At 32.2% G+C, this 27,131-nt stretch overlaps 1 protein-coding gene and 1 long non-coding RNA gene across 6 annotated transcripts in view; one reads left to right on the forward strand and one right to left on the reverse strand.

Moving 5' to 3' along the window:
- Positions 1–27,131, reverse strand: part of LOC139425115 (uncharacterized) — an 88,546-nt gene that overhangs the window by 21,191 nt on the left and 40,224 nt on the right. For both annotated transcript variants that reach the window (XR_015434809.1, XR_015434808.1), the window contains one exon: positions 26,544–26,709. This is a non-coding gene — a long non-coding RNA (uncharacterized LOC139425115). The remainder of the gene's footprint in view (positions 1–26,543; positions 26,710–27,131) is intronic.
- The window catches only part of LOC107445273 (toll-like receptor 6), a 36,144-nt gene continuing 17,961 nt past the window's right edge, over positions 8,949–27,131 (forward strand). For 2 of the 4 annotated variants that reach the window (XR_011636341.2, XM_043051480.3), the window contains exon 1: positions 21,862–26,717. Coding sequence is in view for 2 of the 4 variants with exons in the window: in XM_043051480.3 (XP_042907414.3) it covers positions 26,518–26,717 (200 nt within the window). In the remaining 2 variants the exon portion in view is untranslated. Of the gene's footprint in view, positions 9,260–16,325; positions 19,600–21,861; positions 26,718–27,131 lie in introns of those variants that run through there. The other 2 variants (XM_087166332.1, XM_071178307.2) reach the window with 2 other exon arrangements.

Below are 27,131 nucleotides of genomic sequence, written 5' to 3' on the forward strand. Positions count from 1 at the left end.
TCACGATATTATCATGTTCGGCATAAATTGTTATGGTGAAATTATCATATCTATCGTAATGATTGGTGTTATTGATCCACCTATTTGATTATAAATTCTCAGTCTCCCGTCTGAAACAGAATCTGGCATAATTCGTACGTCTTGACGAATTCGATGCGACAATACCGTATTTATTACGATAAATTAGAACATTATATTGTCATAAATCCCATTGGTTTCATGATCCCTATAAGCGAAAAGTACAGATCGGGATAATATGGTGGCTAGTCAAACACTACCTAGCGAAACTTCTACAATTCCAACGAAAAACAGGGATGTAATTTTTACAGCTCCGACGGAGAAAAATGATCCAACTTTTGTAACCCCTACAGAGAACGAAGATGTAACTCTACGACGTAGCTTCTGCATCTCCAGAGCCATGTTTTTTGGAGCCCTGAGCCTGTTATTTGGGAGCCCTTTATGAGTAATTTGAGATTAAAAAAAAAGTTTAATTTTGAATTATTTTTTAAAAACTATTTTATGGTTGAAAAGAAGTACATTATTTTAAAAGCTTTAATAATATTTACATTTAAAGTTTGAGGTAACAATACTTTTCGTGCATTTTGAAGGGCGAAGTCTTCTGTCAAATCATTAATGACAATAGTCCATTGCCCCAGAAACTTTTTGTTTTTCAAGCACTGTTTTCTAGTTGAAGCACCTTTTTTACATTTTAAATCAAAATTTAAAAATTAATTGTACTATTGAACTTCACATTCTGTTTTTCAGTTAAAAAAAAGTGAGAGAGGGAAAAGGTAGATAATTAAAAAGAATTTCGTGAGAATATTTAAAAAAATGAAAAAATCCCAAAAGTTCCCCCCCACCTTCCTAAAATAACATAAATACATAAAAATTTCCAGTACTAAAATAGAGGAAAATACAATTGATACAAAATGAGATCATTGGATGCTGAAAGGGTTAAAACACTACCACGTTGCTTACTGGGTAAAATTTACATAATTAATTCCTTCCAATTTCTTTTCTTGTATGATCAAACATTTCTCTTATTTTTAAATTACTGATATTCTTTTAATTAACAGTCAAAAATCTCTTTTAGTAATCTACCAAAAACATAGAAATATTAGATGCGTAAAAACAAACTATTAAAATATAAAAAGTGATTTTTATGCCCATAATTTGAGTCCAGGTTGAAGATTAAATTTTTGAAAAGGATAGGTTGGAATAAGAGTTCTTATCATTTACAATACAAAAGTACTTTACAAATTTTTTATGCGATCAAGTTATTCGTTCCCCTGCTACACCATCTATCTACATGGAAGTATTTGTTTATATTTTTTTAGTGCTTCAGTCTCATGATTCATTAATTGTTATACTTTAAGTTTTACAATAAGGGAAATTTCCTTAGTGTCAATTTCGTACTAAGCATATTACCTTGAAAATATTAATGAACGTTTATTAATAGTTAAATGGAGTTGAGAAATTAAATATTTACTATTTTATTGTAGTTTTATATTTTTATTATGTAATACGGCTAATAAAATATAACATCGATCGGATTATTTAAAAAAAAAGTCATTAAATAAATAAAAAATCTCTCTATATATAAGTAAATAAATAAAGGCTTCTGAAAGCGTTACATATTGGATGTGTAATAAAATATGAAGTTCGCGTCAAACTATGTAGTTATTTAATTTGGTATAAATGCTAAAAGCACCAGCTAAATGTAAACTTTCAAGAAATAGAAAAATCAGATTTTTTTGTTACCACCTCTAATGATTTTATCTAATAATTTCTCTAGTATAGCAACAACAAAAAATCTTAATTTGAAATTTATTATAAATTGAATACATAGTTTAACAGTTATTCAATGCTCAATTTTGAATGAATAAAACAATAAAAAATATCAGTTATTAAATAGTAATTGAATCATAGTAATCTTAAAACTCCATGCTCATACTTACCACCAGAAAATTGTCATTCTCAATTGTCAACAAAAGAGACCAACTGGTTTGATAGAAACACGTTTGTTTAGTGTATGAATAGACGAAGAGAGCATACTCTATTTACAACAAGGTTTAACGTCAGAGTAGTTTAGTTCTCATGGATGTAACAATATCTCAGAAAGTATTGTCATGCAATAAAGTGGCTTCGTCGGATAACCTTAACGCCGTTTAGTTGATGGAATCAACTATGAGAGATCAAATTAGCATTCTCGAAATTCAATGTTCATGTTTGATATTACAGTTTCAACCTGATTTATCTAAATAATATATGATACATTGTTTTTTTTAAATGCCAAAATTTAACACACACAAACATTTCGCTATTATTTATTTCCATTTAGTTGTTCATATATATGCAGGCTTGTGTGCTCAATTACAGAAATACGGCTTATAAGCCTTTGTCAAGTAGAAAGGTAGGTAGGTACATCTATTTACGTCATACTAGAGCTCCACAATGGGCTATTGGTGACGGTCTGGGAAACATCCCTCAGAATAAACCAGAGACAGCAATAATACATCACCGGAACATGAGCACGATCAATCTCCGATCCAGTACCACCAGAAGTATTGATTTTTTACGGGAACTTGGAGGATTTTGTGACCTCAACAGATTTAGCATGTACCAGTCATCATTTTGGGCACGGGGAGTCTTCGGCCGGCTGGTATGAAACTGATGACCTCTTGGACATGGGCCCAACGTCCTACAAGAGATGGAATCCCAACCCCGTCAAGTAAAAAGACAGATAGTACAATTTCGCAGCACAAAGATATATCCAGGGTTACGGATTCGAACCCGTTACCTCCATGCAATAGAAGGATTGGCGGTCGATAACGCTCCTTCAGGAAGGGTCCTTCAACTATAACAAACATCAGAGTTTAGGTATTTTCAATAAATTTTCTTGTGCGATTTTAGAGCTGGGCTTCGATTTCGCTCATACGCCGAACGCTATGTAATGTGTAGGTAGTGGGTCCGAATCCCGCTACAACCCCGGATATTTTTTATGATGTCCTTCTCGGATGATTTGTGATATCTATTCTTCAACTAGACAAGGGTTTTTAAGCACTCTATGCAATGAGCACGTTGTTGTTGTTAATTTACGACGCACTAGAGCTGCACAATGGGCTATTGGCGACGGTCTGGGAAACATCCCGGAGGATGATCCGAAGACATGCCATCACAATTCTGATCCTCTGCGGAGGGGGTGGCACCCCCGCTTCGGTAGCCCGACGACCTGCACGCGAAGTCGAGCACTTAACGGTAGCACAGTTTAACGAGAACCAATACCGCACACCCTCGGTCCCTACGCAGACTCATCCAAGTGGGCAATGAGCACGTAGGTCTTCATATGTATGAGTAACAATAAAATAAGTAAATAGATGCTACAGCCTGGGGTCTCCGTGGTCGAGTGATATTGTGCTTCTGTGAAATGTTCTGAAGTGTAGAGGTAGTGGGTTCCCACCGTAACACTGTTCTTTATTCAAAGTACACACACCTGCATATGTACGTTTAACACTAAATAACTTGTTTCAACCAGTATAATACCTAAGGTTATGATCAAGTTACGTCTAGGGAAGTACAGTTTGATCTTAACGATCGAACTCGCAAATAGAACTGTAACAAAAATTCTTCAATTAATGGAATATGTTGCTTTTAATTTTACAAGTTTTCAGACAAAAAATACTTCAGAACAAGACCTATATCGCGATTGAAAAATACATTAAAAAATCTGAGGTAATGATGTAAGTTCGATTTTGAAATTAAAAAAAACCATGCTGCCTATTGTCATGTTTGAAGAATTAGTCAAGTTCATTGTTCTTTTTTAGTGATTCGTTAATAAATCTCGTATATAGGTTACCCTCCTACCATCAAAGGCTCTGAAGCATGAAAGGGGTGAGTTTGATTCCTGCTGTAACCTTGCGTATATCTTCTTGTTATCTTTTTATAAATTGTAGGCCACGCAATTGGAAATCGTGGATAAATTATTGAATTGAAGAACAGACAGTACAGGTTGCAGAAAAATATTACAGAGAGGTAGCGGAACCTGCATATTATTCGATAGGATTACGGTGATTTCACATTTCAGAGGGATACCCAAAAGGACAATCCTGAAAGATCCTGAACGTATTTGGCAATTTTCAATTTTATATGCAATCTCGCCTTGAAGCATACTTGTTTGCTCCAAAATAATAATAAATAAATACTCGAGATATTATGATTATTGTTGTAGCTGTAGGCGCTGCACTTCGCACTACAGCTGTATAAAGGGCTATTTTATAACCATCGTTGAACAGCCGACCCAATTTTGGGTTTACGACATACTAATGTTCTACTCCAAAGCCTTGTAATTTTGAACCTAATCCAGATGACAAGGAAACTCTTGGATCAAATATTAGGACAAATTTGCCTTCATGGAGGACTTTTTGAGGGAACTAAGCAGCATTTGCGTTATATAGAGAGGAAGACAACGAAAACCCGGTTCACCTCATTGGAAGGCTAATGCTCTATCCCCTCAGCCATCACGGAGTAAAATGGGGCTATTGGCGATGGTCTGGGAAACATTCCTGAGGATGATCCGAAGACGCGCCATCACAATTTTGATCCTCTGCAGAGGGGATGGCTCCCCTGATTTGGTATCACGACGACATGCGCATGACTTTGAGCTCTTTATGGCAGAAAAATTTAACGAGGGCTAATATTGCACACCCTTGGACCCTATGCAGAATGATTCAAGTGGTCACCCTACCGCATACTGAACGCAGCCAGTGATTCTTGACTTGGGTGATCTGCTGTGAACCGTATCTTAACGAAATCTGCGGTACCGAGATATTATGAACGCAAGTATAGGAGTTGCCATGCTAAAATAAGATTGAACATGTGCGAAAATAACTCACACACAAAACCAGAAGCAAATCGAAACTTCATCATCATCATTGGACAGTTATTACGGATGGTTCTTATCAAGCATATTTCTCCATGTAGTTTTCGCCAAATCCTGACATTTCAATTCCCTGATTATTTTAAAATCTGCGTTAGTATAGTCCAGCCATCGAAATCTTGGGTGTCCATTAGCTCTACTAACTTATATTTGCTCTGAAGTGGACTGATCGTTAAGACACTGCTCCCAGTAGAACACTGAAGTTTAGCATCACTGGCTGCGGTCAGTGTGTGGGAGGGTCACCACTTGGATCAGTCGTGCAGGTTGTCGGGCTACCGAAGAGGGTTTGCTATCCCCTCTGCACAGGATTAAAATTGTGATGGCATGCCTCATGGATGACATCTTTGTCATCTTTATGTATACCCATTTATACTTTCAATATTTTTTCAGAAATTAGTTACATAAAAATTAGATTAAAAAATATTAGCAAAATTAGTTACATTGAAAAATTAGATGGAAGCTTTTATAAAGGTTCTGTATAGTTTTCAAAACTATCTTCAAACTGGAGTTACGATAAACACACGAAAAAAATTGTTCCCCACCTAATATTTATTTCTCATTGATGCAATTAATAAGTAGTTTTCATAATATTTATGTCAGTTTTATTTAGCTTATTACGGACAAAAAGCCGATGAACCGATGAGGATGTTTTCGAAGACACAGATCCTTTTATTACAGTAAAACTAGAGCCGATTTGGTCACCTGTCTGATAAGTTGATCTCCGCGACTAAGAACCGAATTTATGCTATATAACATAAAGGAGCATAACTGTTTTTAACGTAATCATTTCTCTACATCCTATCTTGATCGTTGAAATTTTTCTACAAGGACCTATTATTGAAACTGATTGAAAAACTTTCGTAAGTTGATCAGAAAAAAATCATTTTTCAGAAATTTTCTCTGCTTTTATGTCAAGTAATAAAATTCACTGAATTGTTGTCGTTGTGGTAGGCTGTTAAGGCAAGAGGTGCGAGTGCTCTTGTTTTCCAGTGGCTCCATCTATGACCAAGAATTCGACTAGTGGTACACATATATACAGACTTATGTGCTTAATTACAGAAATACGGCTTGTAAGCCTTTTTCAAGTAGAATGGTAGGTACATTCATTCACACGTCACACTAGAGCTGCGCAATGGGCTATTGGTGATGGTCTGAGATACATCCCTGAGAATGAGCCGAAGACAACAAGCATACGTCACTCATGTTTATAGGGCGGGCTCATTCATACATCCATTCATTCACAAATCGTAATTTTAACCTGAACCAGAAAACGATTGATCTTCAATTCAGTACACCCAGAGGTATAATTTGTAATGGGAACATGGTGGACTTTGTAAGTCAACAGTTTTGACGTACGCCAGACACAATTTACTACACGGGTGGGGTCTTTGGCCAGCCGGATTCTTACTTCCATTCTCACTAACGTGAGTTCAGCGCTCTATCAACCAGGCTATCCCGGCCTCACTAAATTGTTAAAATAGTATTATAAACTAAACCCCTTTGTGAGTTAACCTAAAGCCCATATTACTTATCCAACGCTTTAAGTTAATCCTATGAAAACACTAGTTAGGGTTTTGTGACAAATAGATTTGTAACTATGACTATTAATTGGAAAAGCATTCATTGACTTGACTATAATTTGGACTATTATTTGTAACTATTAATTGGAAAATGTTTCACTTAATATAATGTTTTTTTTCTCCATAAAGCATATAGATGCTTGGGAACTGATATTAAAAAAAAATTATTCATAATAAATTGCGGGGGCATGCATCACTGACACGTGTTTATGTGCACATAACCTAGCTAACCTGCAGATCATCTCACTGGGGCCGTTAAAGTGCTGTATGGAGAGTTTACACCCTTTTACTTAGGAAATGTGCTTATTAACCACTTCAGGACCGTGATCGCACACATACGCACCATTTTCCCTTGACCGCCCACGTCATCATATATAGAAACGAGCCTTTCTGACTCTAGCTGTTCAAGATCACAAAGACGAGTTTTCAATTCGATGTTCTCGTATTACATCTCGCATTCGTACATAATCTTTAGTATACTCTCGAAGCATGCGAGCCTAGGAATGCACTTCTTTCTAGGGGCTTACGGCTGCTGTTTCGTTAAAGTTCAAAACTCTGTCGTTATTGTTATTGGCCATTAAGTCAGAGGGGGTGTGATTGTTCTTGTTTTATAGTGGCGCCATCTATTGCCGAGAATTCGACTTCTGCCACCCCCATTTCATTCATCCACAGATCGCAATTTTAATCTGAACCAGAGAACCATCCATCTACAATTCAGTGCCCTTAGAGGTATTATTTGTTATCTAAACTATGGAGGACTTTGTGATCGGACAAATTTAACGTGCGCTACTCACCACTTTCTACTCGGGGAGTTTTCCCCCGACTGGATTCGAACTCCCATTATCACGAACGTGAGTCCCGTGCCCTACCAACCAGACTATTCTGGCCCAAAATAATTTGGTCAATTAATTTGATGAAAGCCGGGATAGCCTGGTTGGTAGGGCACTGGGCCCATGTCAAAGAGGTCGTGGGTTCGATCCCCGCTGGTTGAAGATTCCCGCGTAGTAAATGGTGACTGATGCACATTAAATCTGTCGGGGTCACAAAGTCCTCCAAGTTCCCATAACAAATCAATACCTCTGGGGGTACTGTTTCAGGAGTTCCCCTTTGTCTTCCGGTTTGGATTCAAAATTTCAAGTCTACGGAGTTGAACATTAGTAGTCGTAAGCCCAGAATTGGGTCGACTGTTCAACGGCGATTATAAAACTATTTTCATGATTAATTTAAATTGATTCTTAAAAACTTGGAAAATAAATAGATGATGTTATATTAATTTCCCTGATTATAATAAAATATTCATCCGTTTGATACTTTGTTTTATAGTTTTAAAAATGATTGGTTCTATCAACTAATTGTTACTTGATTGTTTACTAGTTACTAGTTATTGATTGTTACTAGTTACTTGATTGTTTTTGGATGACAGAAATAAATAAATTACATACTGTTAATTTTATAGCACAGTGACGTTGCTCCAGGAAAGATCTTATTTTCACTTCAACAAGTGCTTAGTAGGCAGTGTGTAATTATCTAGATCAGGGGTTTCCAACTGGCGACTCGGGGGCCGCATCCGGCCCGCGAAGCCTTTTTTGTGGCCCGCGAACTAAAATATATTAGTTGTAATTTTTTTGCGGACAATATTCGTAAAAAATCTATATAGGTTTAAAATTCTTTTCTCGTTAATAAAACCTAATTTCTTCGTATCTGTAAAATTTAACATACCAACGGTGCAAAAAATTTATTTCTCAGGTTTTGCATCCAAGAAAATATTTATTCAAATGCAAAAATAATCGTGTATGTTGCTCTTTTTTATTTCATTTTTTTTTGTATCTTGTCAATATAATTTGGCATGCGTATCAGAAATTTTCTCGAAGAAATTCTCCGTTTTAACTTTTTGAAACCACTCATTTTGGACGAAAATATTTACACACACATTTGTAAATTTTAAATTTTAAATTTAAATTTCTATTCTCTGGTGGTTGCAGCAGACAAACCTCAATTTTCTCATTGAATATTTTGTGTGCTACTATGTAAGTTTTAATACTAACCTAATCTTTTTAAAGTTTTATATCGTAACAATTAGATATCTGTTGCACCTTAATTGTTTAATTCATAGGTGCACATTAAAGTTATTGCAACCTGAATTTTTATTATTTATTTAATATTTTTAAGAATATTATTAATAACAAATTTTGATAAAGTTGCGGCCCGCTATTTGATGTGTGTTTTTAATTGTGGCCCCCGGCCTTATGTAAGTTGGAAACCCCTGATCTACGAGTAGATAGATAATTCGAGAACTTTTCTGCACTTTAGCGCGACTCCCTAGTTAATCTATAAAATAACGGATTTTAAAAGCTCTTAGCAGAAGCATATTCATTCCAAGAAAAGGTTCTCCTAATCTTTTTATTTTAATGCTTTTTTTCATTTTATTTTATTCTTTGAGTGCTTCGATTTGAAGGAAATGAAATAGTTACCTTCCGGTCTTTGATAAAGTTTACAATTCGGAGGAAATTGACCGGAGATCATGTGAAATGCAAATCATATTCAATATTTTCTTACTCTGACAGCAAACAAACCTCCAAATTAAACTTTCAAGCAGTATGTTTGATTCGACATTTAAAGAATTAGCAATAACACTGGACATCACGTCTGAAAATAAAATCGAATAAAAAATTATTCCTTTTGAAAATTTTCGTTCATTTTTCTGACAGCAAATGGAAGTTTTGTAAAACAGAAATGTCCTCTGGTAAGTCTTTTTAATTTAATTAATTATTTAATTCATTATTTTCAAAAATAGATATCATTGTCGCGTTAAAATAAATCACTTTGCAAAATAACACCATGCATGGGCTGGCAAGTTCAGATTCGCAAATTGTAGGTGAGAGCCAAATCAAATTAAAAAGAGATGTGTGTAATATTTTCTACACTGTACTGCACTACACTATTTTACTCCTATCTTGCACACAAAATCATTATCTGATGCAAGAACAACTTAAGTTCAGATTCGAAATCAAAAATTGTCAAAATGCTATATTGTCCATAGTCAAAAACACTTCAAAACTTTTTGTGGAAAATCGGACTTAGCTGTTTCTTGTTATGTTCCGCTGAATTTTTTCAAATGCCTATAGTATCAAAAATGGGCGAGTTCCGCAACATGGAGCAAATGGTACGATTCCTTTAACTTTTGAAATGTAAAAATAATCATTTGACTACTGTTTTTTCGAACAACCCAGTTTATATGAGCCACGATGACCTCAGGGGATAGAGCGTTCGCCTTCCAATGAGGCGAACCGGGTGCGAATCCCAGTCGATGCGAATTCCGCACCCAGCTCGCACCGACCACAGTGCTGACGTAAAATATCCTCAGTGGCATACTGATCACAGGTTAGAATCCCTTTGCTGTCAGGCTAACCATGGGAGGTTCTCGTGGTCCTCCTCTCCATGTAACGCAAATGCGGGTTAGCTCCATCAAAAAGTCCTCCACGAAGGCAAAGTTTCTCCCAATACTCGATCCAGGAGTTCCCTTGTCTTCTGGATTGGGTTCAAAATTACAAGATTGCGGAGTTGAGCATCAGCAGTCGTAAACCCATGAAATTGGGTCGGCTGGTCAACGACTGTTATAAAATAAAATAAAATCCTTTTTATATGTCCCCATGACATCAGGCTAACCATGGTTTTTTGTGGTTTTCTTCCTTATGTATCGTAAATGCGGGTTAAGTCCATCTAAAATTCCTCATTCAAGGTGAATTTCTCCTAACACTTGATTCCTGAGCTCCCTTGACTTCTGGATTAGGTTCGAAATTACAAGTCTGCTGAGTTAAACATTGGTGGTTGAAAACTTAAAAATTGGGTCTGCTTTTCAACGATGGTAATGAAATAAAATCAAGTTCATTGTCGCGACGTCATAACTCGTTATTTAATAATTATTGTTATTCAAGTAATTTAAATTACTTTTGCAAAAAGCAAATTAAAAACACTAAAGAACAGCACTATTCAATGCGTTATTCTCAGAAACTTTGAAAAAAATCTTACTGAATGTAGTTCGATCGATTTGCCTGATCTGATCGTTCCAATCGTTTGACGAAAAAGTTACAGTCACAAATACAATCGGCACAGTTTTAGAAAATATTTCGCATTATAATTAAAACACAATATCGTTTGCTTATAAAAAAATTAGAAGAGTGGAATGTCTCCACGCTAAAATCAAAACTAATTTAAACTTTTTAAACTCTTTAAAAAATGACAACTATCCTAATTTATTTAACGATTTGGAGAGCTCGCTTCATGTCTGGTTAATTCGCTCAATCATATATTTTTGTGAAAACAGCGGCTATTTCAGTTCCAATTACGCTCCCATAATAAAATTTGCATTTGACCATTTAAATAAAATTAAAAATGTTTTTTTGTGTACTTTGCGTACTAAATAGTTTATTATCTAAAATTAATTTGATCAGTTTTTCAGTGGCAAGCTGTGTGAAGATTTTTCAAAATTCTACCTGTTGTAAAAGAATAGGCCTTACGCTTGTACTTCTTTGTTTATAAATAACCGAATTAATACATTCTGTGTTCATAAATATAAACAATGTGAAATGGCGCATAACGTATAACAAAAAATAGCTCCCTAGTGTTAACCTCACTACCTGACCACAGGCTAATTTTTAGTGTTACTCATTTATGTAAACAAAGCTCATCATTGGTTTTTATTTACTTTTTTTATATTTCCTGAACTTGATGGAAGATAGCCTTGCAAATCGCAGGTGAGAAAATAGCTTCCCATTTACTTTCAAAAATCAATGATGATGGTGGGAAGTATACTTACCATGGTCTTTTAAAGGGTTAAAGTAGTTATAGACAATGCCAACTTCCATCTGTGAAAAGGTATCCCACCATAAAATCGAGTTATCATGCCTTATATACACTTGAATTGGAATTATATTTTTGTAGTGGTAGATACACCACAGTACTCCCAAACCAAAATTATATCTGTGAGAGAATTCGATGAACGGGATACCACTAGTTGATTCATTGCTGTTTTGTGAGAAGCCGGGAGAGCTGTATTAAGATCACCGTATTTTTTTAGGGCTGTTCGGTAGAGATGTCTTAAGTTCACGGTGGCGATCGCTCTTGCGTTGCCTTTAGCAGTCGAGTGTATACGTTGCATGTTCTGTGTGATCGAGACTGAGAAGCAACAGTACGAGGAGGTGGATAATGTCGCAGTCACAAGTAGCAAATGTGAACCATCCATCGAAGTAGGCATGTTCAAATCGTAGTGGGCGTTTATGCCAAGGTAGGCATGTTCACATCACGCCCGAAGGTTACCAATGTGAGGAAAGTCACATCGTCTATGTCAACCTTCATCTATGGCAAGGAATCACCACATAGAATCGAGTTAACATGTCTTATATAAATGAATTTGAATTATATTTTTGTAGTGGTAGGTACACTACATTAACTTACGCATCTTTAATAATAATGATTTTGATTTATATTATCGTTTCAATAGTGCTTCATTCTTAACGCCGGAAAGAGATGTCTTTTATCAACTAAGATTGGAAATCTATACATTTTTTTCATTTTCTTACCTCTTTTTTACCTTTTAGTTTTATGCATTTTACGGGTTAATGTCGAAATTAAGGATTTCAAACAAAGTTGCGTCTTCAAACAATGAAGTTTATAACTGTGTACATAAGGAAATTCTATGATTTACTTTGGAAGGAAATTTCCAAGTAGCATCGGAATGTATTTAAATCAACTTGCAATCTACATAAAGTGAAAGAAATGGATGGAAATCAAATGTTTCCCTGGACGTATATGCTGCAAGAATACCGGCATACATACCAAGATAGACTGAAATATAGATGTATAGTTTATCTCATTGTATGGACAACCTAGTGCAACACCCCGTTACATTCCTGTGTCTACAGGTGAAAACTATTAAATTACTTAATTATTAGACGATCCTAAGCATGAAAACCTTATAATATATATATATATATATATATATATATATATATATATATATATATATATATATATATATATATATATATATATATATATATATATATATATATATATATATATATATATATATGTGTGTGTGTGTGTGTGGAGTTTGGAGCTGTTGTTACAGAATTATAGTGTAATAGCTTCGAACATTACGTCATTCACCATCTTGTAATACTTTAAGATAGTTGCATCATCCTGTTCGTCATTGAGAGGCGCCATCCTGTCCCGAGGGGAAGTCCCGAAGGGAAACTCCCGAATTTATAATTAACTCATGACTTTATACCATAGAACAGGGATGGCGAACCAATGGCACGCGTGCCATTTATGGCACGTGACACAATATTCTGGGCACGCCACTGATCACAAAGTTTACTATAAAGCGTATTAACAATTAAGTTGAAATTCACAAAAAACAAAAACGAAAAAACAATTATTAACAAAGAAATTTACAATTAATTCCAAAAAACAATTAATAACCATAAAAAACAAGGATTAGCAAAACAAGCTAACAATAAATAACTAGCAAAAAAAATTTAACAGTCCTGCATAAACTAACATCTTACAACCTAATATAAGTTATTTGTCATCTAATCTGCAACAACAGAGGACACACTGATGTTACTTTAAGTTGAATTACGGGTACAACTGAGACATTGCAAAAATTTATTTTTTCATAGTAAATAAAGAGTTTTGAGTTGATAGTATTTAGTATTATTATTTTCCCAATAATCACAAAGTCAAAATGATTTGACGGCACGTCTATGACCTCATTAAACAGTTTTTTGAAAAAATGGCACGTTGGTGCATAAAGGTTCGCCACCCCTGCCATAGAACAATCTAATTCTTAGTCACATGCATTCCGGAGACCACTGCGAGAAGGCAACTCTCACGAGTCATTTCAATAACGTTAACTGCTATATCCTTCCATCCTTTTATTTTCTATTAAATTGTTATGTTTATTAAATTATCGTCATCATTTACTCCTATGCTGCACTATCCCCCATATATATATATATATATATATATATATATATATATATATATATATATATATATATATATATATATATATATATATATATATATATATATATATATATCACCTTATTTGTTACTTAGAAAAATAATGCAATTAAGTATCTATTAAGAGGTAACAAATGATGTATAGTTTCTCTACGATAAGAATTCCCACCGCTACGAAGTCTGAGGCCGTCTGTCGCTATGGAAACACCCGACCCGAGCCAAAACATGTCCTAAACAGTGACCCACAGCCCTACTTAAAATAGCTATACCTGGATATACCATCGTCACTACCACGGGTCCCGACGATTGGCTAGGGGGGTTCTTACTTTAGACAAACTATACCCAAAGAGTGACCGAATTCAAGCTCGAATTGTGGAGCTATCCAAAAGAAACTGCCAAAGCAATTTCGGGAGTTGACGAGTGTAGCGAGCAGGAGTTATATAAAACATAACATATTCTTAGCATTATATGCAACACTAAAGCGTATAATGTTAAATAACTGATAAAATTACTTTTTCGTGTTGGCAACAATGAACATAAATATCAGGTGAGTGAGCAGCATAAGCTTGAAAAACAATAATAAAAGAACTCCTCATAAAAAGAACTCAACATGTACAAAAGTAAACAAAACTGACATTTAATTTAAATGTAAATTATTTCCCTTTAGTCACATCTTTTCCACTACCGTCATGTGGGGCTACTTTGTGCAGGATTTCGCAGTTTTTGAACTTTGACGTGTAAAAAAACTATGTTAATTCAAACTTTAGTAAAATTTATGGATATTATATTCATAACTGGACTCAGACGAGTGAATTTGATCAATATTGGCATTATTTGTATGTAATATTTACAAATAATAAGTCAAAACATACCTTGCACAAAGTAGCCCCCAAGTGAGGCTACTTTGTGCAGCGATAGGAATTCAGTTTAATAATCCTATTTTTAGTAAAATATTGACATAAAATTGTTAAAAAAGTTAATTATTGACATTTCTAATAACAAAAACATCAATATATGTAAAGATATTAGTTTGAAAATAATATTCAGCGTTAAAAAACCATTTTTTATAAAGAATTTTTTCTTAAAAAGAATGCTTATTTCAAAACATTTGAGTTTAAACAAAAGGAAACCATATACATTTTTGAACATTGAAATGGATGAAATTTCAAAAATAATAATTATTACATATTCATTAACATTTATAATATTGATGAATTTGAACATAACATGCTTGAATGAACATGACAGAATTTGCTCTTCAGTTTCTGTCAAAATCACCTGATGTCCTATAAAATATATTTTTATGTGTTAAATCGTTTGAGTAATTCATTAGAAAACCTTTTTAGAAGAAAAATAATAGTTTACCAGCACGTTTCACGTGTTTCTTGTAAATTTAATTAGAGATAGTATTTTTGTAGATTTTGTACTTCCGAGAAGCTTCTGCAATCGACATACCACCAGCAACTGCTTGCAAACATTGTTGCAGCTTTTCTAAAGAGTAATCACGATAATTTCTCGTTCGAGGTACTTTTTTTCTAGTGTCTGACAATTTTTCTGTCGAAAAAAAAAACGAATGAAACTTTGCTCAAAGTAGCCCCACAGTGCATTTTTTTCCATTTTCCGTTTATTTGTTATTAATTTAAAAAATATTTTTAACGCTAACATGATATAATTGTTTATTAATGAATGAATAAAAAATTTTGCACTTACGACAATTGTTTTATCAACGTCTTTGCATTTCACAGCTAAAGTTTCCACGCACACTTTTCGACGTCCGACGTTCTCGGAAAGTTGTTGACATTGGATAAACAAAACACACTCTGACATTATTTTAAAATTCGAAAAAATTTTTGTAGTAATAGAGGAGACTTCTATCTTCAAATTCCACACATTTTTAACGTGAAAAAAACATAATACTGAGTAACAGCACTTGAAAAATGCCAAATTAGAATTTGCACAAAGTAGCCCCACATGACGGTACCGTAACCATTTTCCATTATCACAAATGAATCTTCAAGCCATGTTTTTCTAAGGTGATGTCCTTTAATTCGTTATTTAATTCAAATTAATTCCTCGTTGTATTTCCAAACTGATTTAAAATTTACAATTGTTTATGCAAATTGTTAGAACAGCCGGTCCATTTTTATGCTACTTATGTTGACTGAAGTTAAGTAATCAATTGAATTATAACGTCATAATTCATAACATAATAGTCATAATTTAAATATAAATTTAAATCAAAATTAAAATCTAATAAACTTAAATCAAAACTTTGCTTGAATTATTTTTTTCTTCATTCTCTTTTTTGGGGGGCTCTCAGACATTATACCATTGAGATGTAGGCATTATGTCGTTTCGGAAAGCCGTAAAAAATCACCCAACCACTGGATACTTAATTAAATATGTTAATAGGTACAACAGGTTATTGTGGTAATGAATACACCATACATATAAATAGATACTCTGGTAATAGGTTTTTTACAGTCAGCAGAAATGTAAAAGTACCAAAATGTATATAAATCATAGTTTTCATAGGATGCATATGTTCCATGTATTTAAAACTTAGTTTTAAAAACAGAATCAGATTAATGAGCAAGGGAAGTAAGCTTGAATTGCGCAGCAATCCAAAAAAAACTGGAATTGCAGTTCAGGGATTTAGCGGGTACAACGAAAAGGAGTTGGACCCTCAAGTTAAAAGGAAAATAAATAATATTTGACATAAAATTCGCTGAAAATTAGAACTGCATCGCATTATATAATAATTATGTAATTTATTACAGGTATGGAGCTGATGAAGATGAAGATTCTTCTTTCGTTACTATTCACAGTTCAACTGATTGTTGGATTTGAGACTCTTTCTGTAGAAACGACTCTTTTTCAAAACGGAACTGCAGTATTGTTTCTTGAGCAAAACGGAACTACATCACCGTCTTCTCTTCAAAACGACACTGAAATATTGTTTCTTGAGCAAAACGGAACCAGGCTATTGATTCCAGAGCAAAACAACACTGCAACATTGCCTTCTGGTAAAAACTATATTTCATTGATGCCTATTGAACAAAATACAAGTTTACTGTCTTCTGACCGAAAATTCGAGATGTTATCGGATAAAAATACGATTTTAAGAAATTTTCTACAGACGGGTGATTCTAATTTAAATCATGCAACACGTCAAAATACACCAATACTCGATTTAAACGGAACTTTTTTACATATAACAATTCTCAATCGTCATAATTTCACAACTTTGGATGAAGTTTCGATTATGACGGCTAACAGTTCTCGATTATTCGATGAAATCTTAAAAGATATTCGAAAGGTACTTAAAAACAATGACTCTAATGACGATCCATTCGACTCAAACTTTGCAAGTGGAAAATTTTCAGTTTTAATGAATATCAGCCATGACACTGTCACTCATAATGAATTAAACATTGACTTTTCATCGTTTTACATCCTTACCCACCATTTTAAATGCAACTTGGATAAAAACGATGAATTAACAATTTCTTGCAAAAATGTGTCTATATACTCCTTAACTCAATACTTACCTAACAATACTGTAAGGCTAGAAATTACGGACAGCCCGACAGTTACACTGACAAAGCCATTGTTTTCATATTCGACGAAGCTTACGTATCTGAGATTATCGAACAACCAGCACCGTTTCATAACAAGAGCATTTACTGGACTTCAAAGTCTGCAATATCTTGATTTGAGTGACAATAATATAATGGCCGTAAAGTATGCTTTCAGTTATCTTTCGAATCTTAAATATTTAAATCTAAGCAAAAACTCGTTCATAACTATCGAAGTTGTGGCAAATACTTTGGAAGGACTGAAGCACTTGGAAATTCTGGTGCTTGACCACAACTGGAGAATTTTTAGAATTCGGAAAAATGAGCTCAAACCTCTAAGCAACAGCAACATTACTAAATTACATCTGTTTAACACTACCATGAGCGTTGTTGAAAAAGGTGCTTTCGAACACTTAAAGAATCTTGAGGTATTAGATTTATCAGTGAATTACCTTAATGAAGAGGCTTTAACTAATGTTACAAGCAGTCTAAAGAATGCCCCCATTAGGTATTTATTTCTACAAGAATGGGTTCATTTGAATGTTTTTCCTTCTGAATCTCTGAAGTTTTTAGAAAATACATCTATTCAGCATATTTATCTTTCACGTAATTATTTTATTAAAATTCATAAGTTGCCGTATATACCATCGCTTCAATCTTTATGGATTGATCAATGCTCTGTAAGGATCACTGATAATGATCTCATCAGCCAGCTTCCAAATTTGACTGTGCTGGTCCTTTCTGGAAATAATTTTCTGAGGTTTAACGTACCTTCTTCAAGAAGTTTGAAAATTCTTCAATTGTCCCGTCAATTAACGCGATATGAAATGAAAGAGTTTGAAATATCAGGTGTATTTGCTTTTAAGAATACTCCAGAGTTAGAATTTATTGATTTCACCTCAAACTTGTTTCCTGAAACTCTCTCTAGATATGACTTTTTCGGTTTGCATAAACTGAAAAGATTGATATTAAACGACGTAGATTTGGTTGCTATTGAAGATTGTGCGTTTGAGACTCTCGGCTCTTTGGAAATCCTTGACCTGTCACACAACCGTCTTAGATATTTAAGCAATGCAACTTTATTTGGTCTGCATAAATTGACAGATCTCTATCTTTCAAATAATCACTTAATATTACCAGATGAACTCAACCCTTTTCAGCAAACACCATTACTGACTATTATTTTGTTAAACAATAACCGAATTAAGAAACTACCAAAAGGAATCTTCAACTTTACTGACCATCTTGAACTTCTGATTTTGTCGCAGAACAAAATTCACCCTTGGGATGAGCCAATTTTTGGTGAAAACTTAACGGTCAACACCCTGGGTCTGTCTCAGAACTACATTGACTATGTTACACCGACTATGCTGTCAGAATTTCAAAAAAATACGAGCTACCTCGACATCTCAAGAAATCCTTTCAACTGCAGTAACTGTGGTTTGCGCCAATTTCAGGCATTTCTAAAATCAACGCCTATACAGATGGGATTACCGTATTCGATTAATAAGGGTATAGATTTAGTTAAGTGCTCATTGCCAAATAAACTGGCAGACCAATCTCTCGTAGTCGTTTCATTCGCTGATTGCTCAGAATTCGAAAAACTATTGAGCCTATCCTTTATTGTTCTAATTTCCGTGGGGAGCATATTCTTTATTATGGTGGCATGCTCTTGCTATAGCTTCCGGTGGTATATTAGATACTGGGTGTTTCACGTGCAATCCAAATTCAAAGAGAGAAGAACAAGCAACAGAAAATCTGAGAGGGTGTACAAGTATGACGCGTTCATTTCGTACAATTCGAACGATACATCGTGGATTGCATCGTTCCTGATCCCCGCCTTAGAGAGACAAGATCCAAAACTGAAGCTGTGCATACACGATAGAGATTTCGAGGTAGGGAGGTTTATAACGGAGAACATTCTAGAAGCCATTGAGAATAGTAGGAAAGTAATTTTGATCTTAACTGAAGAGTTCGTCAAGAGTGAGTGGTGCATGTTCGAATTGCACATGGCTCAGCACAGGCTTTTCGACGAGACGAGAGACTGTCTCATCTTAATTAAGCTGAAGAAAGTGGATAAGAAGTTTTACACCAAGCATTTAAAGTACCTGGAAAAAACGAGAACTTGCATATTGTGGCCCGATACTTTAACGGATCAACATGTATTTTGGGAGAAAATTAGAAAACTTTTAGGGAATACTCAACCACAGAATGAATACGAGTTAGCCGGTTTTGAAATATAAGACTGCAGTTGGTGTCTGATAACCTTTAATGTAGTCGTGGGAAGTGTTCTTCCCACCAGTTTGTTAGTTTTTAAACGCCAATGGGGAGTTATTTTCCCACCTATGAATTGCGCTGCAATATGTTGATAACTTCAGAAAAAAACATTAGCAAAGAAGAGTTTTGTTTACATAAATGTGGATGTAACAGTAAAGGGTAAGTGGGGTCAAGAAGAGAAGTAAACAGTGGAAAGCTATTTTCTCTTGTGTGTTTGTTCATTTGATCAAGTTTATTTGAAGTAATAAACACAGAATTTATAAATTGGTTTAAATTTTAAGCATAGAAGTTCAAGATTATGATAAATTATTTACAGAAGGTCCAATTTTGAAGAATCCCACCGATTTCCCCACTTACCATCAAAAAATCGAATTTAATTTAGGTAAAAAAAACTGAATAAGATTTTATTTACTTTAATTTTATCATTTAGAAAAGAAGTTTAATAAAGGGTTAATTAGGCACATTAGTGATCGAAAGAGACAGTAATATGGGACAAAAAATTTATAATAAACGCAAAATCTTATAATTCTGAATTGCTATCATCTGCTGACTTAGTTAACCAAACATTTTTACTTTTATCTATATAACTGTCGTTGAACAACCGACCAAAATTTTTGGATTTACGACTACTAATGTTCAACTAGGTAGCCTTGTAATTTTGAACCCAATCCAGAATTCAAAGGAACTCCTGGATCAAGTATTGGGAGAAGTTTGTCTTCGTTTTGATGGAACTAACCGCATTCGCGTTACATGGAGAAGAAAACCACGAAAACATCCCTTTTTTAAGAGCATTTTCTTAAGAGCGTTTTACTTTATGTAATAGTTATGCAATTAAAAAAAATAATATCTAGAAGAAGAAACAAATGCGTGTATCTCTCAAAAATAATCACTCTTTATCCTGACGTGACGACACAACGCGAATGATGAAAAAAGAAGCAGTTTAGATCATGGAAATATGAAAGGGAAGTTTATGGGGTCAAAAATAAGAGAAACTACGGTAACCTCGGGGACAGTGGTAGCCGAAAAATACATATCTATGCTCACTAACCAATAATTTCGTTCCTTATTTTTGTTGGATACTGTGCTTTTTCTTCCTTCCAACCTGTTTCTGTTCTCATCACTTAAGCAGTGTTAGCCGGAAGAGAAGCATCGTATTCGAGCGCTTAAAACATGTTTACATTTCTTCCACTTCAACTAAGGAGCACTAGCATTTTCATTTTTTTATTAAGTTATGCTATTGCTTTGTGTGATGATGATAAAATTTGAAATTAATTACTAAAATGCATTGAAACCTACTCTTAAAAACATTAAATCTTTGTAGCATTTTTAGCATTATTAAATATTTAAAATATTTTAATTGTTTTATATATATATATATATATATATATATATATATATATATATATATATATATATATATATATATATATATATATATATATATATATATATATATACATATATATATATATTATATATATATATATATATATATATATATATATATATATATATATATATATATATATATATATATATATATATATATATATATATATTCAGATGCATTTCTTTGTTTTTTCAAGGTATTTTTAACACCAAAATCAATTTTGCGTTATTTAATTGTTAACAATACACGTTCATGAATATTAATGAGAGAAAACACGACTTTGAAAGTAAACAAGAAGAAAAAAACAATATAGAATAGGTGAAGAAGGTAATAATTTTTAACATTAAGAAATAAACAACGATAAATTACTAATGTAATATCAGTTATTTCCAGGAAAGGAAAACAATTTTTAGATATCTGTATTTCAATATTTTGTATCCACGACTACAACCACACACCCCTATTTCGTGAATTCCTATTGGCTTATTTCACGTTGCCAGTAAACACACCCTTCGAAAAAAGGGACCTTCACTCAATTAAATAAAATTCAACATAGGTTCCGAATAATAGTTAAGTTCAAGTTTATGTTATTAGCTTCAGGCGTGGTGGTTAAATTTAAATACATTAAATTAATTCAAATTTGTAAACGGAGGAATCGATACATTTGGATTGTAAATCGATAGAAATGACCATGAATGATAGCTTACGAATTAATCGTTTCGGAAAAGTACAACTTGCATGGGACGTTCTGGCCTGTTGCTTTTCAAATTCAATGGCTTTTTTCCCATCTAGTGAAGGATATTAAATTTCAACTAAAAACTGGCCTCCTATAAGACCAAGGGGAAATTGTTTTTAATTGTGGAGAAAGCAAAGGAGTTTATAAAACCTTTAAAGTAATTCGTTTATATATATATATATATATATATATATATATATATATATATATATATATATATATATATATATATATATATATATATATATATATATATATATATATATATATATATATATATATATATATATATATATATATATATATATATATATATATATATATATATATATTATATACACACAGACAAAAAGGATTAAAAAAAGAGAAAAAACGAAGAAAATTAAAAAATGATATTTATTTCGCATAAGCTGCAAGAATATAGAACTAATAATTAAGCGATGCAGAGAAGTCATGGAAAAATAAAGGTTAATGAAAAGAAAAGGAGTAAAATTATTAAAATATTTTTTAAAAAATCTTAAAAAAATATCTAGAAAAATAACAACAATAATAATAGTAGGGGAGAGGGGGGCACATGTGAACATGGTATGTTTTACCAATATGATTTGAAATGAAAAATCTTGAAAAATTTTCAATTGATGGCAGTACTAGTCCTAACTCTCTGCAAAACTTTCAGAAGAATGAGACATTTTGTGGCTCTATTCTGACAATTTCTTTGTATCAGCTGGTGTTGTATATATTATAATCACTCGCTTCTTCAAGTGAAAACATAGTATAAATCAACTAATAAACTGAAATTAACTATTGCAGACCATTATATGAACATTCAGGTAAGTTTATGACAATTATTATTTTTTTTTTTACACAATTAAAAATTCTTTATTTTTCAAGTTAGGTTTAAGAATGATTATGGGGCACTTGTGAACAAAACATCTGGGGCAGATGTGAGCAGTTCACATGTGCCCCTACATAGTATTACGATTATTATCCTCATGATATTATAAGTTTAAAAAATATGTATGTATTTAAAATTATTATTATTTAACTTTCCATAATTAATTTATTGATTTTTTCTTTAGTTTTTTTTATTTATTATTAAATGGTTGATCGCGCATCACGCATATTAACTGATACACCTGAGAAAGATAGAGTTGCTAAAGCTACAAATGAAAAGATAGAAAATATGAAAAAAAATCATGACAGAGTATTAGAGAAGAAAGAAAAAGGCCCATTACAACTCCTGAGGAACATGAAGTTGCGAAAAACCCAACAGCGGAAAAATTATTGTACAGCTGAAAAATTATTTTCTTATTGACAGTACTGCTGTACAATTTAAATTCACATAGTAAGCTACAACTCCTTTAGTATAATGCGTATCTATATCTGTTATATTAAAGAATTTTTTCTTTGAAATATGATAACTGCTTTGTGTTTTTAATCTTGTTCATATGTGCCCCAGGCATGTTCACATGTGCCCCCAATTGGGGCACATGCGCAGAATTGAAGTCCTTTTTCTGAAATATCATAAAGTAAAGAAATATTTTATTGAAAAATCTCAAAAAATTCCATAAGACAAAGAAAAGACTATTTAAACATATGGACTTCTTTACTGTGAGAAATTGATGATATTTTTCAAAAAATGAAGAAATAAGAGAATTTGTTCACATGTGCCCCCCTCTCCCCTATATATTTATCAAAAACCCGGAAAACAAAATAATGAAATGATATAATCACTTCATGAGCCCACACGATTATATCTGCCAAAAAGGAGTGCTTTCTAATACTGTATCAATATAGCCAAAGCAAAATATATCAATACAATAATGGGAGGAGCACTAAAAAAATGAAATGAAAATCGAACACAGTAAGTCGAAAATATATTAACAGAAAATAAAATGTAAAGAAAATATAGAACCAAACACAAAACGAAATCTAAAAAGCGAGTAGCGAATTCAAATGAATTTACACGCACCGGAATCTTTCAAGAATGATTTAAAATATTTTCGCAATAAGATTGCCAGATTACAAAATATAGAAACAAAAACGCATATTAAATTAGAAACGTAAATAGAGGGATTTTTTAAGACACGTTCTTACTGCAGTGTTAAAGCGCGTTTGATTTGTTAGTTACCAAGGTCTCCCCGAAAATGGATGTGTGCAAGGTAATAATATTATACTGGATAATTTAAAGTTTATAATTAATCAGGTTTAGTATTATACAATTTGAATGGCTTTAGAAAATTTATATTTATTTTTTGAAAAAAGAGAGAGAGAAACATGATTTGCCAGTTTTGCACTTGCACAGACTTTTAACCATGAGCTTGCATATGATAAAAATATAAATTAACAAAGAAGCTTTTAGTAATTTTATTAATATTAACAAACAATTAACTCAATTTTATATAGAACTTAATTACTTTAAGTTATTTATCCATTATTTTTTTTAATCAAATTTTGAAAGAGTTTGTCTATTTGTTTTTGGATGAATGAACATTCCTATATATTCTTTTAATTCTATAAAAATAAAATGTTTTAAAAATATTTAAGAATTGTATTTAAAAAAATGAATTATTTTTAAAAAATTACGAAGATATTTTAATTCATTTTTAAAAGATACCTGTATGTGTAAGTTCATTTGAATTCGCTACTAGCTTCTTAGTTTCCGTTTCGATTCTTAAATTGTCTTATAAATTGTATCTTGTAATTGTATCTTGTCTTATAAATTGTAAATTGTCTTGTAAATAATATCTGCTATTTTTTAACTGAAGTTCTAGTATTCTTATGTACCCCGTCTTACCCCATGAAATTCTAGTATTCATATGTACCCCGTCTTACCTTATAAAATTCTAATATTCATAAGTACCCCGTACCACTAGTTGTGTAGGACATGGAAATGTAACTTTTTTTAAGAAAAAAATTCATTTATAAAAAAATATTATCGAATATTTTATTAATGAATGATATTATATATCGAATGCAACTAAACAGTGAATATCTTAATTAAATCTGAAAGTTTCTAGATCAAACAGTTTTGCAGCAACAGGTCTTCGAATCGTATTGACCCTTTCTTACCCCACATTACCCTAATCTATGAGTCTTTAAAAAAATCTGTGATTCTGTTAAATATATTCCCTATAATCGAATATAAAATGAAGATAAAAAGGCTTATAATGATGCTGATAAAATAATATGTTTATTCAAAAAATGTCCTCGTGTTTGTATTTCAAGGGTAAATTCAAAACTATAATAAAATAAATACCACTCTGTACATAAAATTACTTAAGAACAAGTAACAAGCAAACTTGTTTTCGTTTTATTACTATTTTTCAGAGAAAATGTGCTCCATTATTAGGATTTTATCTCGAAAATATTTTTCAAGTTATGAAAATGTTTTAAAACCTGTTGCAGTTATGTTTATTTGAAGTGTAGACATAGTTCACTAATATTCCTTGCAATCGAATTTGAAGTGTAAAGAAAGTAAATAAACTTTTACTTATAAACCTGTTGAAAAAATTGTTTATTTATCGCCTGCCCTTATTTACGTATTTCAAACATTAACTCAAAAAAGCAATAAAATAAATACCAGTTTGTACACAAAATTACATAAGAACAAATAACACGAAAACCTTTTTTTTTTCTTTCAGAGAACACGTGTTCCATTATCGAATTGTATCGAATTAACTGGCTGAATGTTTGTTACCCATTATATATTTTTAGGGTCGATGATTTAAAAAGGTCATATTTCTATAAAATTATCTATTTCGAAATAAATTATCGTAAATAGTATAGGCCACATTGGAAACTTGTTTTTGTATCTTTTCGTTTCGTTGGCATCAACAAACGGGGAAAGATATAATAAATACCTTGTTTATGAAAAGAAGTAGAGTAGTAATTCTCGTGATGGGTAAAGTTAATTAACTAGTTACTAAAAAAAAAATTAATCGAACGAATTTAAATTACTGGTGTATTTTGTTCCGATGTTAGATTTCAGTGGGGTAATTTACGAACAAGTTTTTAAGATAATTATGCTCTAAAATAATGCTGATATATTTTAGAAGAAAATCGTTTGCGTTCCATTTTAGTACTCAAAAGTGAGAACTTGAAAGCCTCGAACTACTTACTTTTGTAAAATGGTTATGTGACAAATGTAATTGGCATTATTTGTTTGAAAGTTATAGATTTTATGGATTAAATAGCTATAGCATTTTAGAAATTGGCTATGGAACGTCTAAACAATGATAAAATATTTTCATGAACTTTGAAATAGGTAATTGAATAGATGGAATAACATTAATTTGCTCTTGATCGAATCGTGCAAAAAATAAATACATTCATAATTGAAATTATAAGAATTTATTATTCAAGGGAAAAAAATATGCATTATCATTAACTGATCAAAGCATTGGGATTTTATGCGACAACGTTATCTACAGTTTTACAATTTATTTTAAAGTGTGAAGAGTTTTAATGGAATTTCGTCGAAGTTTAGTTTCTAAATTTCTCAAATTTCCTCGAAATATTTGCTTTAAAAGGCAATCGCATCATGTGAACATTATTTTTCGGTAACATTATTTTTCGTTTTTCTAATTTTAAAGTTTAGAGTTTTTTTCTAAAAACAAATAAGAAAGAAAAGTGCAACATGGAAACCTATTGATGAATCTAAAGAATATCAATTACTAAGAAATTCAATTGCAGAACAGCTGTTTTGTATGAACTTTAAACATTGAAATGAAATTAAATTGATGAATGTAGAAACTTTTGTCATAAAATCTAATATTTTCCAATTATTCAAATTATAATTTCGAAATGGAACTGAATTGGATGAACTCTGAAACTTAAACAAAACCTAACCCGATTGAAATAAGAATTATTCTGAAATGAAAATTAATTTTTAGACATAATATCTATAAAATATTTCATAATTGTTTTTTAAACAGCAAATAAGCTAAGTTTTTATCCAATAAAGAGAAGGAATTATATTTCTAAGTGAAATGAAAAATAAATACAAAAAACTTACGTTTTGGAGATCAAAGGTTAGACTGCTTTTGAGAATACTGTTAATTGTAGGATTTTTAATTCAGAGTGAAAAATTTCTTGAAATGTACTTAGAGTATCCTTCATTTGTTGAATTGAATGTAGAGCAACCCCAAGATGTTATGTTTCCCGCCTTCACCATCTGCAATCTAAACGAGTAAGAAATTTTGTTACTTTTTTCATTATTTAATGCATGAAATTCTTTAACAATTTCATTTGTATTTGTTTCTGCTAAAGTTTTCAGTATTTTTATCTAAGTAAAATATTCATTTGATCCAATTCATTATTAAACCATATTTTTAGTAGTTATGAAATTGTTATAGTAGTTACAGTTAAATTAGTTTAAATTCAGTTGTTCTAAAATTGTTCTAGTCATTCTAAAATTTAGTAGTTCTAAAATGTTCGAAAATTGAAAATCATCTTTATCTACAATCTGAACAAGTGAAAAATTGATTAGATCCAATTCATTTTTAAAAGATTTTTGGATTGCTTTTATCTGAAACTCTGAATAAATTAGAAATTCAATTCTTTACTAAATGATATTTTTTGTAGATATAGGTTGTTGCTTAAC

This window comes from Parasteatoda tepidariorum, chromosome 6 (genome assembly GCF_982258835.1).
Source record: "Parasteatoda tepidariorum strain Cologne lab strain chromosome 6, Ptep-v5.0, whole genome shotgun sequence".
Lineage (NCBI taxonomy): Eukaryota > Metazoa > Arthropoda > Arachnida > Araneae > Theridiidae > Parasteatoda > Parasteatoda tepidariorum.